Source organism: Phacochoerus africanus, chromosome 15 (genome assembly GCF_016906955.1).
Source record: "Phacochoerus africanus isolate WHEZ1 chromosome 15, ROS_Pafr_v1, whole genome shotgun sequence".
NCBI lineage: Eukaryota > Metazoa > Chordata > Mammalia > Artiodactyla > Suidae > Phacochoerus > Phacochoerus africanus.
In genome coordinates, this window is record NC_062558.1 from 115,156,804 (window position 1) to 115,173,448 (window position 16,645).

The 16,645-nt window shown below is 44.0% G+C and overlaps 1 protein-coding gene across 6 annotated transcripts in view; it reads right to left on the bottom strand.

Moving 5' to 3' along the window:
• STN1 (STN1 subunit of CST complex) overlaps window positions 1–15,907 on the bottom strand; it is a 43,315-nt gene extending 27,408 nt beyond the window's left edge. For 2 of the 6 annotated variants that reach the window (XR_007132208.1, XM_047760731.1), the window contains exons 1-4: window positions 15,571–15,907; window positions 15,063–15,253; window positions 7,166–7,261; window positions 1,825–1,893 (exon numbers count right to left, since the gene is read on the bottom strand). Coding sequence is in view for 5 of the 6 variants with exons in the window: in XM_047760731.1 (XP_047616687.1) it covers window positions 1,825–1,893; window positions 7,166–7,261; window positions 15,063–15,195 (298 nt within the window). In the remaining variant the exon portion in view is untranslated. The other 4 variants (XM_047760728.1, XM_047760727.1, XM_047760730.1 and 1 more) reach the window with 4 other exon arrangements.
• Window positions 15,908–16,645: the final 738 nt, after the last annotated feature.

Genomic DNA, 16,645 nt, shown 5'->3' on the forward strand with positions numbered 1-16,645 from the left:
AATATTATATTTTTATACCTTAACTGACTGGAACATGATTTTGGCTCAGACTAAATTTTGCTTAAAAAAATTAGTCTTCGTTGGCCACTTTCCAGTGGAAAGATTTAAAACTGAGGGTGATTAAATTAAAAGGAGAGAATGGGCTAGTTGGGAATAATTGTAAAATATCACCTCTATGTAACATGATGAGAATCATTTTCAAGCTTTCTTCTTGTACCCTTACCCTCTTTTTTCTTTTTCTTTTTTTGCTTTGCTTTGCTTTTTAGGGCCACACTTGCGGCATTTGGAAGTTCCCAGGCTAGGGGTCAAATCAGAGCTACAGCTGCCTGCCTATGCCACAGTCACAGCAGTGAGGGATCTGAGCTGCAACCTATACCACAGATCACAGCAATGCCAGATCCCCAACCACACCGAACAAGATCAGGGATCAGACATGAGTCTTCATGGACACTAGTCAGATTCCTTTCTGCTGCACCACAAGGGGAACTCTTTTTTGTCTTATTTTGTGTTTTTTTTTTTGTCTTTTTGTCTTTTTAGGACCACACCTGTTGCATATCGAGATTCCCAGGCTGGGGTCTAATCAGAGCTACAGCTGCTGGCCTACACCATAGCCACAGCAACGCCAGATCCTTAACCCACTGAGCGAGGCCACGGACAGAACCCGCAACCTCATGGTTCCTAGTCAGATTCGTTTCCACTGCACCACAACGGAAACTCCTGTTTTGTTTTGTTTCTTTTTGTACCCTCACTTTTTATTCTCAAGGCAATTTCCAATTAAGGCTGTTGACTTTGACTGTTTATCTTTGCATCTACTTAGAGATATTTCCAAAATCTCATTTTCAGTATTGATAGCCATGTTACCTAAAAACTGCTTTTAAAAGTTACATAATATTCCTGATGATATCATTTCTCTTTTAAAAAAAGAGTTAATTTTGAAAATTAACGCAATGGGGTTTTTTTGTTTGTTTCTGCTTTTTAGGGCCCCACCTGTGGCATATAGAGGTTCCCAGGCTAGGGGTCCAATTGGAGTTACAGCTGCCAGTCTATACCACAGCCACAGCAATGCAGGATCCGAGCTGGGTCTTCCATCTATACCACAGCCACAGCAACTGGGGATCCTTTAACCCACTGAGCAAGGCCAGGGATGGAACCTGCAACCTCATGGTTCCTAGTCAGATTTGTTTCCACTGAGCCACGACAGGAACTCCCAAGACAATGTTTAAAACAGGAGTGTGTAAACTACACAGCCCATGGACCAAATCCATCCCTAATCTGTTTTTGTAAATAAAGTTTTATTGGAACACAACCATGCCTGTTTGTTTATGTGCAGTCTATGGCTGCTTCTGTGTTACAATGGCAGTATCCAATAGTTGAGATGCAGACCATAAGGTCCACAAAGCAGAAGACAATTATTGTCTAGCCTGTACAGAAAAAGTCTGTTGACCCTTGGTCCAAAACAAATATGCATAGGAGCTCCCCCGAGGTGCAGTGAATTAAGGATCTGGCATTGTCACTGCATCGGCTTGGGTCACTGCTGTGGCATGGTAAAACTGAATTGCCGAAACTTCTAATAACCTATTCACATTCCTGTACACTTAGAAAGAATTGAGCAACCAAAGAAATGGTAGTAAGAAAAGCAGCTGGCTCCCCTATGATATCAGCTGCAGAGCAGCCAAAGTTCTGTGTTGAGTGCTTCAAGTTGATCAGTGTAACTCACCAGTGGATAAATGCGAATATTTGGAATGACAGCTGTTCTGCTGAGCTACCTTCAGTAAAATCTATTGGTTAACTGGAAAGGTAAAGAAGCATGGCAAATAAAATTACCTGATGAGGAGTCGGTATTATTCAACTTTTTCCAGCAGATGCAGTTGATAACTCCAGTGCTATCATCCACTGTAAGAGAAGTGTAAGAGAGTGGGACACAGATGTGGGTGTTACTGGTGAATTAGCATGTTGCCACTACATGCAGCCAAAGTGAAAGATGACATTTTTCAACAGCATGGTTGGGCAAATCCCTCATCAAACTTCCCTTCCACCCTTAGAAATAATTTCTCACTATACATCAGTGGGAACTGTTTGACTGCCATGTCAATGTAATACAGGAGCCCAGCAGAATGTAGTTTTTTCTCTTACGCTATCTCAGGGGTACTAACCTCTCCTAAAATTGGTTTCCTCAGGAGGTGAAGTGCAGAGATCTCAATGATTGCTTACATATAGGATCAGCCTTGCTCTCCTACCTTGGTACCAGAGACCATCACCTGGTTTGTGGCCAGAGGCACTCAGAGCACAGCTACATGTCACCATGTGCTTTTTTGCTGGCTTGCTGACTTAGTAAGACAAAGCATCCCAAGTCTTTGGGCCTGGGCTTCTCTTTGAAAGTGCTTCTGCCCAGTCCTTGCCACTTCGGGGGATGTAAGGAAAGCCAAGCACTTTAGAGGGGGGTGAACTTTTTATTTTCATACTAAAAATAATTACACCTTGGCCATACAAACAATACTGGTCTGGAGTTCCTATTGTGGCTCAGTGGAAACCTGACTAGTATCCATGAGGATGTGAGTTTGATCCCTGGCCTCACTCAGTGCATTAAGGATCCAGTGTTGTCATAAGCTGTGGTATAGGTCTCAGACACAGCTCGGATCTGGTGTTGCTGTGGCTGTGGTGTAGGCTGGCAGCTGTACTCCAATTTAACCCTAGCCTGGGCAACTTCCATATGCCTTGGGTGCAGCCCTAAAAAGTGGAAAAAAAAAAAAAAAAAAGAACAAACAATACTGGTCTGGCTTATTTTATTTCTAGAGGGAAAAAAAAAATCAAAGAATTCCCATTGCACTTGGATTTATAACTGCAGAGAAATTTGGAGATGTATGTCTGATCAGGGATGTGAGGCATTTTCTTTTCTCCTAATTTCTGACAATCTTAGGACAGAGGTTGTTAAACATAGGGTCAGTGGGCTTAATGATTTTTTTTAAAAAAATCACTAGCTAGACTACTATAAAAACACATGTAATATAGAAGTACCATAAGGCAAAAATTTTTTATTGCTGGTTTAAATTTGTGTTGAAAGCCGAAGCTGAGAAGAAGACTTCTTATACTAAAATGAATTCTAGATGGATTTTACTTTATTAAATATATGTAAACTTAAGAAGATGAGAAGAAAATTCAGGTGAATAGTTTTAATCCTGGGCTTTCATCTGATGGTGGGAGACTTTTTTAAGTAGACCTGAAAATCAGAACTCATTTTAAAAAGTCTGATATATTTGACTAACTAAAAACTAATAGTCTATAGCAATATATCTTAATATATATAGAACTCATACAAATTAATAAGGAAAAGACCAAGACTACAAGAGAAAAAGTGGCAAAGAAAAAGAATAGCATGGAAGATAAAAAATGCCAACAGACATACATCAGTAAACTAAATCACTAGTTACCAGGGAAAAAAAAAGCAAATTTAAAGAATTTCTCAATCCCTAGAATGACAAATATTAAAAATACTGATATCCTCAAATGCTGATAGCTGGACCGTAAATTCACACCAAATTTCTAAAGATCAAGTTTGGAAATGTGGATCAAATTTTGAAGTATATACACCCCTTTATTTAGTATTTATTTCCAATAATTTATCCTAAGGAGAAAAACAGAACAAATGTACAGATATATACATGCTGTATAAGGATTTTTATTGTAATATTACTTATAGTGCTATAAGTTGGAAATAACCTAAATGTGTTTATAAATATGGAATTGGTTAAATACATTACAGTTGCATGGCATATGAGAATAAAAAGTTATAATGAAGATTTATGTTCAGTGCCACTAAACGATATCTCACTGTAAAACAGAAATCTACATATAATCCTATGCATCTAATATAATCTAATTGATATAAAATATTAAACAGTATGTTTTGACAGAAATCATTTTAAGACATTAAAATGCTAATCGCAATTTCTTTTGGAGTGTGAACAAAGAACCTCATATTCAATGCATACATTGACTAATTTTATCTAATTTTAGAAAGATGAAAAAGAGAAAGAAATATATAGACTAGTAACGAGGAAATAAGGCATATTGATATTTCGTCACATGAGGAACATATTGGAAATATTAGCAAGGATGTTCACCTAAACATGGACATTGTTTTTGTCTGACTTTTAGGGCTTCACATATTTCATTAAAACTTTCTCTAGCTTTAAACTTTACTTTATAGCGAGTATCATTTTAAGAAGCAAAAGAAATCAATAAGGATATTTTGAGTTAAAAAATAATGAATGACACATCTAAGCCCACTACTCCTCTCGCCCGTTTGAAATCTTGATTTATAATGGAAAGTCAAAAAACATTAGCTCATGAACCTTTGTTCGAGAAAACATGAGGTCCTTCTAGTCTTGACTGTAGCCTCCCAGGATTCTAGGTCAGAGCTTGAGTTGCTGCCAGGTGCTCTGTGTGCTCAGGACACCGCCATCCAACTCTCTGACTTCCTGGTTTGTGACCTCTCTTGGCCAATCCTCCCCTGGCACCCTGAGGTCTGACCAGTGGAAAGCCCTGGCAGTGGCGAGAGACCTTGCAGTGTTGGGCAGCATGGTGGGGGCCGCTGGCCTTTTGTTTCAGCCGTGGACGAATCAGGGTGAGCCGGAAGCAACCCCAGCATATTGGGGCCTATGGTGAGTCAGGCGGGCAGAACAGGACCCGGGACAGCAGAAGTGGCCACCTGGCAGGTGGCCCAAGAGCCGAGTCAGGCCTGGAAAGTGCAGCTCTTCCTTGAACATGCCCCACAAGTATTAAAGTTGCAAAAGTGTTTCTACTCTCAATTACTTCAGCCTTCAGATGCTTTTCATTTCCCCACAAACCACAGATGTGTCATGCTCTCACAACACCCACACTAAGAGAGATGTTTATTGGAGAATCAGCCATTATCACCTCATCTTTTTATAATTAGAAAAGGGGTTAAGGGAAGCCTCTTTAGGTCAGAGGCATTATATCCAGCCTGGTTCTACAGCTAGGACTGATGTCCTTAAGTAGCTTCATTTTGATCTAAAGTAAGAAAATTAAAAACCAGATGCAGCTGATTTGGGTTGGGAAGGGGCATGGGAGAGAGGAAAAATGGAACTCACACGGTACACTGGAGTCATTTAATAGATTGGACTCATCAGTGAACCTTGAGCAAGTAACCAAGCCTTGGTTTTCTCATATATAAAATGAAAATACCATGTCTTTTCTCTTCCAAAAGATTAGGAAAAGAATAACCTGAAATTATGCACACGGACGTGCACTATTATTTCTTCACTGGTATATGAAGAGGAAGTAACTACAATGCACTACAGATAATGTACTTGCTACAGATGGGTACTCTGCAGGAACTTAGTCAATGCTTGTTGAATTGTCTGGAGAAAGAGAGCCAGCGTCTTTGGTAAAATAAAGCAGAGAAGAGATCCACTATGGGGATGTAGGACAAGATGATCTATCTCAGAGTGTAAAAAAAATACAGGCTGAGAAAAACCAGAAGGCCTGGGAAATCTCATCTCCCACATGTTATTTTATAAGCACAAGACAACTATGCCCAGGAAAATGAATACATGTCAAAGAAATGCCATGTCATTGTATCTGTCAAGTATCAATCATGCACAGACTGTCAGTGAACTGTTCTTGGTCATCCAGTTCAACCGACTTCTGTTTCTCCCCCAGTTGGAACAAGAACACAAATCCAAGTCAATATCACAAAAATGACAATGTCAAGTACAGCAACAGTTTGGAATTCAAGTTAAGCGTCCCGCAAAATATCTAGCTTGGCCTTTTAACTAAAGAGAATCTTGGCAATATCTTAAAATAATTATTTTATGAATTAGTACAGCAACTATGGAAAACTATGGAGGCTCCTTAAAAAACTAAAAATAGAGTTCCACATGATCCAGCAATCCCACTCCTGGGCATATATTTGGACAAAACCATAATTCAAACAGATACATGCAGCCCTATGTTCAGAGGTGCTCAACTTACAACAGTCAACATACAGAAACAACCTAAATGCCCACTGACAGATGAATGGATAAAGAAGATGTGGCACATATATCCAATGGAATACTACTCAACCATAAAAAGAATGAAATCATGCCATGTTTAGCAACATGGATGGACTTAGAGATTGTCATACTAAGGGATGTCAGAAAAAGAAAGACAAGTACCATATGATTATCACTTATGTGTGGAATCTAAAACATGACACAAGTGAACTTGTCTACAAAACAGAATAGACTCACAGACATAGAGAACAGTGGTTACCAAGGTGGACAGGGGTTAGGAAAGGGATGGATTGGGAGTTTGGGATTACCAGACATGAACTATTATATAGAATGGATAAGCAACAAGGTCCTACTGTACAACACAAGGAACTATATCAAATATCCTGTGATAAACTATAATGGAAAAGAACATGAAGAAGATTTATAACATGAATACACAGACACACACACATATATGTATAACAGAATCACTGTGCTATATATAGCAGTGATAAAATAAAATTTCCACAAAATAAAATTTTAAAAATGATTAAATTCTATGAAAAAAAAAAATCAAGACCCATGACACTAAAATCATTTTCTAACAATTTGCTGGTGTCCAAACTATAGAAACCCTTCATTCAGTTTCATCATCACAAGGGAAGGGAAACTTTCTGATAATGGATATTTACCCCTTTGGGATCCCAAAGGCTTTTTAAAACCATTCTGGATATAAATCTTATAATTTATTATATATATATTATATAACTTATTCATACTTCCCTGTCTTCTCGAGTCTATTTTAATGTTAACCTGGCTTTTTATTTTTAGAGGTATCGAGGTAAACATACATTGCCATCCTTTGCTATTTATAGATATCCCCTAGGTATCACGTGTCCATTCCTGATCAACCTGAGACTATACTTTAATTCTTCTGCCTCCTAGCTCCCCACAGCTGTCACTGGACTGTATTCATCAGTATCCTTCCTATCTGTGTCCTCATTTTACACTTAGTCCATGTCAGTGGCTGCAAACGGTTCCAGAGAACAAGTGCATGGGGTTTCTGGGAGTCCCCAGCTATTCTGAAAGGCTGGGCTTGCTTCAGGTTCAATGTCCAGCTGAGTGACGTTCTTCTACATAAAATCAATGTCAGGCACAATTGTTCTTACCTCCATAACTGTAGAAAGCATCTCTTTCTCTCACTCCAATTACAGTTCCCAAGATATCTACCTGTTTTATTGGATGCCCGTTGTAAAAAAATACACCTGAAATTAAAAGAAAAAAAGGGGAAAGACCATATAATATATGATGATGTATTCTGCTTCAGTAAATGTTAACCTTGTCAAAAAAATTAGTGCCATGCTGCTTGCTAAGATTCCAGACTTAAGGATCAGCCCATGACAAACGGCAAGCCCCAAGAAATTCATATCTCTTCCTCAAGGGTCATAAGTAGGAAGTTTTGCTTTAAAGAAGCTTGCATTGGAGTTCCCTTCATGGCTCAGCATAAATGAATCCGACTAGGAACCATGAGGTTGTGGGTTCAATCCCTGGCCTTGCTCAGTGGGTTAAGGATCCGTCATTGCCATGAATTGTGGTGTAGGTTGCAGACGCGGCTCAGATCTGGCGTTGCTGTAGCTCTGGCATAGGCCAGCAGCTACAGCTCCAATTCCACCCCTAGCCTGGGAACCTCCATATGCCAAGGGTACAGCACTAAAAAGCAAAAAAAAAAAAAAAAAAAGAAGCTTGTATTAGTGCAAAAAAGAGAAAACCAATATTGTCCAACTGGATCTGGAAAGTCTTCTTTCCACTTGTGACAGTGAAATGTACCTCCCTATAGAACTCTTATTAGGAGCCTGAAAACAACTGTGGTCTTATGAAATCTGACAGCACTGAATTTTGAGGGACTGGAAGAGAGAAGAAACCACAAGAAAGGCTTCTTTGGTTTTTCTAGGAAACCAGTCATCATTTCTACGAATTAGTGGCAGCATTTAAAGAAAAAAAGCGAGAGAGATGGAAGATAATTAGGTTACCAAACACTACCCTTCAGGGTCAGCAGATTACAACTCAAAAACTTCTCTTTTTAAAATTCTATTTTTAGGAGTTCCTGTTGTGGCACAGCGAAGACAAATCCAACTAGGAACCATGAGGTTGCAGGTTCGATCCCTGGCCTCACTCAGTGGGTTAAGGATCCAGCGTTGCCATGAGCTGTGGTGTAGGTCGCAGACGTGGCTCGGATCTGGCATTGCTATGGCTGTGGCGTAGGGCAGTGGCTACAGCTCTGATTAGACCCCTAGCCTGGGAACCGCTATATACCATGGGTGTGGCCCTGAAAAGACAAAAAAGACCAAAAAAAAAAATTTCTATGTTCAAAGCCTAGGCAATAGATGCCATCAGTCAGGTTCCCACCAGAGGAGAAATCTGACAGGAAGAACCATACCCACGAACACCCGGAGGCATTTTTTAGACTTGGGGACAAAACAGAGAGGGACTCCTGGCAGTAGTGAGTCCTGGATTCCCACCTGAGGCCCTAGCTCTGTCCCAGTTTCTGCAGAGCTTCCCTCCGTGGCAACCCACATCCTTACCTGAACTTCCTATTTGGGGCTTAAGCTACCTGCATTATGTTACTGCTACTTGCAGCTAAAGAGTCTGGACTAAAATCCTCTAGCCTATTTTTTTTTTTCCCGTCTCCATGATGGCTGAATTATTTACTTTCAGAAAGGGCTATAGAGCATTCCCATCGTGGCTCAGAAGAAATGAATCTGACTAGGAACCATGAGGTTGTAGGTTCGATCCCTGGCCTCACTCAGTGGGTTAAGGATCCGGCGTTGCCGTGAGCTGTGGTGTAGGTTGAAATGCGGCTCAGATCTGGCGTGGCTGTGGCTGTGGTGTAGGCCAGCAACTATAGCTGCTATTAGACTCCTAGCCTGGGAACCTCCATATGCTACAGGTGCAGCCCTAAAAAGACAAAAGATTAAAAAAAAAAAAAAGAAAGGGCTATAAATTTTTAAATGGCAACATGCTTTTCAAATAAATATATATGTAACTGTAAACAAAGAATCAGTTATCACTCCAGGCATTTGGCCCCCCTCACTCCATCCCTTCAGCTGTCTTCATTTCCACAGGGGTGGGGAGGGGAACCCACAGCCTGAATCCCAAAGCCCTTCAGAACCCCCAGAATAGCCTCTGCTGATGGTTCTCTTGTTTCCCATGTCAATAAAGAGGCTGGGGACCAGTCATTCATGGCCAAGTCCCCAAGGGATGGAAAAGGAGACTCTGAGCCTCAGGCAGCCAGAGATTCTAGGAGGATGTGATGTGGTTTGAAGAAAGTGTCAAATTAGCCAAAAGAAGGGCCCTCTCCCTAGCAGAGGCATACTTCTAGAGGCCACCTAGTGGACTGGAGACTGTGCACAGGGCAAACCTGGGGGCCAAGAGCTGAAATGACAAAGCCACATGAAGGAAGGAGCCTGTCCCTGAGTCATCCCTGGAGAAGTCGCTTCCCTCCAAAAATATTTGGACTGAAGAGGGACAAACTGGTTCCACCGAAAAGTCATGAAATCTTAAGAGCAGGGCAGTTCTACCTGACTTCCGAGTGCTTACCATTGAAATCCACCTGTGGGGAGACTCAGTCCTTGGACACAAAGGAGAGAGGGCAGGAGTTCCCATTCAGCGGATTAAGAACCTGACTAGTATCCATGAGGATGCAGGTCCCATCCCTGGCCTCGTTCAGTGGGCTAATCTGGTGTTGCCGTGAGCTGCAGTGTAGGTCGCAGATGTGGCTCAGATCTGGTGTTGCTGTGGCTGTGGTATAGACTGGCACCTGCAGCTCCAATTTTACGCCTAGCCTGAGAACTTCCATATGCCACAGGTGTAGCCCTAAAAAAAAGGTTGGGGGGAGAGAGGGTGCCTTCAGAGGAGGGCAACCCTGTAGGACCTTTGCAAGGTGGCTCGGGCTTCCTGTAGCAGAAGGGAAATTTCAATCTGGCCAATGAGCCTCCCCCAGGGTCAGTGTCCTCTGCTGAAGTGCACCCTGCCACACGTCCTGCTTTGATCCTCCAGTGCTGCTGTAGGGCCCGGTGGGGCTGATGGTGGCCCCAGATTGGTCCCTGGCTGCACTCAGCCCTTTCTGGACATTCCATTTGCATGCTGAGCAGAACCAAGTTAGAGAGATTTCTTTCCTAGAACCTGACTGGCTTTTCTCTCCCCGAGCCTAACCCTGGGTCTGTTTTGGTTGCTAGGCATTAGAGCAACCCAGGGCTCTGTGTGGTTGGCTGTGGCTCCCAGGACCCTGGCCATTAGAGGCAGAGCCCAGGAACCCTGTAGACCCAGGGAGGGCCTGCTGCCTGTCCCAAAATGTCTTCCCAGCTGCTCCTGAAGCCACTGTGAGGTGCTCTGCTGGTGATGTTGAAACCTTGAGACAAGCCCCGGGGCTCTTTGAGTCTTCCTGGGACACCCTGGCATGTGCCGCTACAGTGGTTTTAATAATGAAGAGCTGACACACTTTACAAAAGGTGAAAGAGCCAGCCAAAAGGTATTCTTCCTCGGCTGAAGTACACAGAAGAGGCAGCAAGAAGAGTGGACTCATGACAGAAGCCAAGGAAGTCCTCAAGTCACCTGTGGTGGATGCCAGTCCTCTGACGTTACCAACTGTACAGAGCAACACTTAATAAAAATCAGAACAGATCTCCACTTGAGGACACAGTAGACTTTCTTGAAAAAGGACCAGAAAAGGAAGCCCCCAAAACTTTCGTCTCATAGACTGACCATACTTGTCTTCAAGGACAGACACAGTGGCTCAAAGACGCAAAAACAAAAACAACAAAACAAAACAAAACAAAACAACAACAACAACAACAAAAACAAAACAAGGAAGTAGCTCCTGCTGTGGTGCAATGGGATTGACAGCATCTTGAGAGTGATGGGACATGGGTTCGATCCCCGGCCCAGCACGGTGGGTTAAGGATCCAGAGATGCCCGTACCTTTGGCTTAGTTCGAGGCTGCAGCTTAAATCTGATCCCTGGCCCGGGAGTTCCATGTACTGAAGGGCAGCTGAAAAAACAACAAAAAAAACCCACCAGGGAAAAAGATCTTAAAAGGAACACAGAAAGAACAATAGAGAACAACTTTAGCAGAAAACAGCAGATGGTTTGAATAAAATTTTTCAGGGAAAACTGAGGAGGAAATACATGGCTTGGAAACAGAAGGAACACCCCCAAGGATATAGAAACGAGAGAAGGAACACCCCCAAGGATATAGAAACGAGAGAAGGAACACCCCCAAGGATATAGAAATGAGAGCTCCACACATCAGAAGCACAACCTCCACAAGGAAGAGGCTATGGAAAAAGAAATGGCAAGAACCCCTTCCTTCCATCAACACTAGAGTCTCTTCTATGAGAAAAGAGTAGGTCAGAGGCAGAGTCCCCCACAAGGCTACTCTTACTTTAAGCACCAGCCCCAGGTTTGAGGGTCCTTGGGCCGTGTACACTTCTGATCAACTGGCTACAAACACCCTCCACAACAACCTGAGGCTTGATACTTTGATAGACCAAGACATAGGATTCAGAAGGTGCTGTACTTAAGGCAACAGTTTTATAATGAAGAGTGCAAACCAGGACTAGCCAAACGAAGAGATGCACAGGACAAGGCTGGGACATAAGGTTTGGGATAAGGATAACGTCTAGGAGAATCTGGCCATAAGGCTTCCACGTCCTCAGGACATGTTAGCTTCCGACATCCACCTATGATTACCCATCAGCAAAGCTCACTCAAGCCTCAATGTCCAGAGTTTTAACTAGGGTTTCATTACATAGGCAAGCATGCCTGAATTGCTGCCCACCTGACAACTCAATCTCCAGCCCTTCTCTTCTCCCATGGGGTTGGGCTGATGTCACCTGGCTCAAATCCAACCCTCTCTTCCCATGGTTGCTTTTACAGCCCCCCTACCCTACCCTGAAACTATCTAGGGGTCCAGCATGAAGCACCTCATTAGCATAAATTCAGTGGAGCTCAAGGGGCCCACCATGAACCAAAGGCACTCCTATCATTCCAGAAATCCACATCTTCCAGGAACCTCGAACAAAGGCCAGCCAAATTCTTCATTATACATTTGTTTCTTTTTGAAAATCACTTTTTTGGTTAACTTTGTTAAGATGTTCCCTGTTATTTAAACATTTCTAAATTTCATGCAGTCAAAATAAAAGTTCTTGCTTTATGGCAACAAAATCAAACACAACAACAACAAACAACATAAAAATAAAAACCTAAACCAGCAGCATTTCCCACCCCTCAGAGCCCCACAGTACAGTCCAAAGAAGACCACCCAGTGAAATTATGGTTATTGTCTTCTTCAACCATGACAGTTTGAAACCAAGCAGGGCCCTGTGGGGCCCTCCTGTGTCATCCCCCCACCCCCTGTCTTGTTTGTAGGAAAAAGGCTTCAGTCTCCTGGACCTTCTCTGAGTTCCAAAGGGCAGATTCAAGTAGTTACTAATTAGGGGAGTGAGGAATGCAGAAACAAAGAGAAAGCAGTCAAGAAACAATAGTGCAGCAATAAAACAGAGTCCTGGCTCCCCCTCAAAGGATACACATGAAAATCTGATATACATCTTAGAATCGTTCTGCAAGAACTAAGATCCCCCACCACCCCCCACCCAGGTGGAGGATGGTAATTAGATGCTGAGAACCCCAGATTGGTCTCAGTTGATGATCTCAAGGCTGATCACTGAGCTTTCTGGAACACCACCCTGTTACTTCACCACAAACCAATCAGAAGAAAGTCACCTACCCTGCAGCCCTAGCCCTAAATGTTCCCTTTAAAAACTCTTTCAGGAACTCCCTGGGAGTATACTGGTTAGGATTTGGTTCTTGTACCACTGCAGCCTGGGTTCAATCCCTGGTCTGGGAACTGAGAGCCCACATCAAGCCACTAAGCTGCCGCATACGTTGTGGCCAAAAACCAAAAGAAAAACAAAACCTCTTCCCTGAAAACCATAAGGGAGTTTGGGTTTTTGAGCCCAAGCTGCCTATTCGCCTTGCAGCAAATCTTTCGCAACATTTTGGTTTGTTTGGTCTCACTGTGTATTGGGCACACAAACCTGGGATTGATAGCGGTTTCCTTTCATTTTATTTTCAGCTGCTTTAACATAGCTTTTGCTTCTTTTTGGTTGTGGTTTTTTTGTTTTGTCTTTTTGCCATTTCTTGGGCCGATCCCTCGGCATATGGAGGTTCCCAGGCTAGGGGTCCAATCGGAGCTGTAGCCACCAGCCTACGCCAGAGCCACAGCAACGTGGGATCCGAGCCGCATCTGCAACCTACACCACAGCTCCCGGCAACACCGGATCTTTAACCCACTGAGCAAGGGCAGGGATCGAACCCGCAACCTCATGGTTCCTAGTTGGATTCGTTAACTGCTGCGCCACGACGGGAACCCCTTTTTGGTTGTGTTTTGAGGGCTTTTTTGGCCACACCCACAGCATGTAGAAATTCCAGGGCCAGGAAGTGAACCCATGCCATAGCAGTGGCCCAAGCCACAGCAGTGACAATGCCAGATCTTTAATCAACTGCACTACCAGGGAACTATAACAGTTTCATTTTAAAAACTGCAACTGAAACATTACTGCCAGTGACATAACCAAGATCATTGTGAGCAGTTTTCCTTGATTAGTTGTTAATACATTATAAAGGCCATCACCCCAGAAGGAGTTAAGCCCTTATTATGCCCCTGATATTTCCTTGAGCACCTACAGAAGAGCTTTAAGCAAGGCTGGCATTTGGTGAGAATTAATTTCTTCCCAAGGAGATGAGCTATAAAGAATACCAGATTGTTCTGGAAAACAGACAACTACGGGGGAAGATGGCTGCCTTCCAAGGAAAAAAAACCAGATCATTTCCAACAGTAATTAGAAAATAAAGGTGTGGTGAAAAATCTGTACAAAAGGCTTTAGTATAAGGTCATGCAAATACTTTTGTACATACAACGGGAAAATACACAAAATGGGGTCTCATTAAAATGGTGCATATTTGAGATTCTTAACTACTTCTGACTCAGAGCCTGCTAGTCATTCAAAATAGCAAAGAGAGTTTCACCAAACTTCTCATGTAGCACAGTAAACATATGAAGATGTTTACTGCAATTCACAGCAATGTGAATTATTTAAACCTACCCCAAGCTGTATTCGTTATATTTGGGGGTATGACCATAACTCTAATAAAAAAAAATGATTTGAGTTTATATGTATACTGTGTTGCTCCAGTTACTATTTCTTGAGAACTCACCATATGCCAGGCACTGTTAAGCCACAGATTACAGAGGTGAACAAGGCTCCTCTTCTCAGGGAGTTTATATTGATTCTGTTCTATTCAAAACAAAACCAAACCCCACAAGAAAATCAGGTATGGTTAATCCTCATTTTACAAAGAAGATGCCTAAGCTTTACCAGTGAGTCACATCCCCAGACCAGGTAAGTGGCCACAGTTAGGAAAGGGAGCAAGGCCTGATATTTCTACCATGAGCAGAACCTCAGAAAAACAACCGAGCTTTTTAAAATATGACAGACCTCAAACCCAGGTAAAAACATGCCTCATATAAAGGTTACTCCTCCAAGCATCTATTTAAAAAATAAAAATAAAAAAGATTTAGGAGTTCCCTTCTTGGCTCAGCAGTTAACGAACCTAAGATCCATGGGGATGCAGGTTCGATCTCTGGCCTCCATCAGTGGGTTAAGGATCCGGCATTGTCCTGAGCTGTGGTGTAGGTTGCAGACTTGGCTCAGATCCCGTGTTACTGTGGCTGTGGTGTAGGCCAACAGCTGTATCTCTGATTTAACCCTTAGCCTGGAAACTTCCATATGCCACAGGTGCGGCCTTAAAAAAAAAAAAAAAATTTTAGACTGTTTTGAACTTGCTTAGAAATGAACTCCTTTGAGGATCCAGGTTAGATCAGCTTCAAAGCCTGCAGCTGTATGGGCTCTCTCTCCTAAGCCTCTAAGCCCCAGATTTCTGCAGCTTTGGGAAGTGGTGGAATGCAGATGCGGCACAGAGCAGTCACCAGGCCGACCAGCCACATACCTGGCACCTGGCGGGACTCTTTCAAGTCCAGGATATCCCTAATGTAGAGTTTGGCAAAGGCTAGAAACACCGGATCCAAACCCCACAAGAGGGAAGGCATTTCCTCTTCACACCGGCTGGATTCAGACTGCATCACTGCATCAGGAGGCCTCCAGCCAACCCTGAGAGGTTCTGCATCCAGAGTCGAAGATCTAGATGGGAGACACAAAAATCAGGACGCAAGGCAGTTAAAGTGGATGAATCTGGCACGGCCTCTAATCTGTTCTCTGCGCAGGAATCCAGAAGTCTGGGAGGAGTAAACCCAGGGGCCCAAGGGCTGTCAAACTGTACGCGCCAAGGGCCTGAGGAAAGAGGCGTTCTTTGCCTGAGGACCTGTGAGTTCCTGAAGCTCTTCCCCAGGAATTTCTTCTGCCCCACGGGAGTGTTTCTCCTTCTCCAAAAAGTACCAATTTTGAAACGGTTAAACACCAACTTTTCACTTTGGGGGGATAGAGCCATACAGGCGTACCCTGAAACCGATTTAATAGGTGGGTCCAAAGAGGAATGGGCGCCCTCGCGGCCAGACACGAGAGGGGCAGAGAGGGTGGGTCTGTCCGAGGCTCTGCCCCTGCACCTTCCGGTGTCCGGGATGAGACTGCGAGAAGGAGGAAAAGGAAACGAAAAGCAGACCCGCTAGTTGCCCCGCCCGTCACGCCCGCGCCGCTAGCCCGCAGGTCTCCCGAGCGCGCAGGCCCGGCTTTCCGGCGCTAGGAGGCCGCCGGCGCCCACTGTCTGGAGGCCGTGCCGCCGGCCCCGCCCAGAGCGGGAGCGCACGGCCCGGTCCCCCGCTGGCCCTCCCGGCGTGCGGTCGGGCGTGGGGGGTGGGGCCCAACTTCGCCCCGCGCGCGGGACTAACCCCTGTGTTCCCGCCCCGGCCTTCCCTTAGGACCGCCTGCTGCTCCGCCCACCCCAACGAGGCCCCGCCCCTCTTCGTCATGACCGCACCCTTTGTGCATCCCTCCTTGGCCTCTCCCGATACTCTTTTACAGGTGGCAGCCGGGCGGGGCTGTAGGCCGGGCTGTGCGGGCTCTGTTTGTCTCTAGCTGCGCCCGCCACGAGCCTCCACGGGAGCGCAGAGCCAAAGTCTCCGGGCCCTGGGAGCTGGCCCTGAAATTCCTGCTGCCCAAACCCCACTTTCCAAGTCCCCCCTTCACCCCATTCCCCTAGTGGTGAGACCCTGAGCCTTGACTTTGGAGAGGTGGGAATGGTTCCTGATCCATTAATTGGAGAAAAAAGCAACACCAAAAGCAGGGTTACATTGTGGCATATTTTAGGTGTTTATTTACACTTGATAAGTGATCTACCAATACACGCACTTTCTGGGACTCTACAGTCTCACTTTAGATAATGTCAATGCCTAAATTTGAGTCCTTGAGTGAATGTGAGGTCTTGACTCTACTCGAGAGTAGTCTTCTTTGCAAGATAATGGCAAAGTTTGTCTCCTTCCCTTTTATTCTGTGTGTACTCAAAAATGTTGAACATCTAAGAATTTTGAAAATTGGCATTTTGGTAAGTGATGGCCACCTTGATGGTGCTTGTCCACA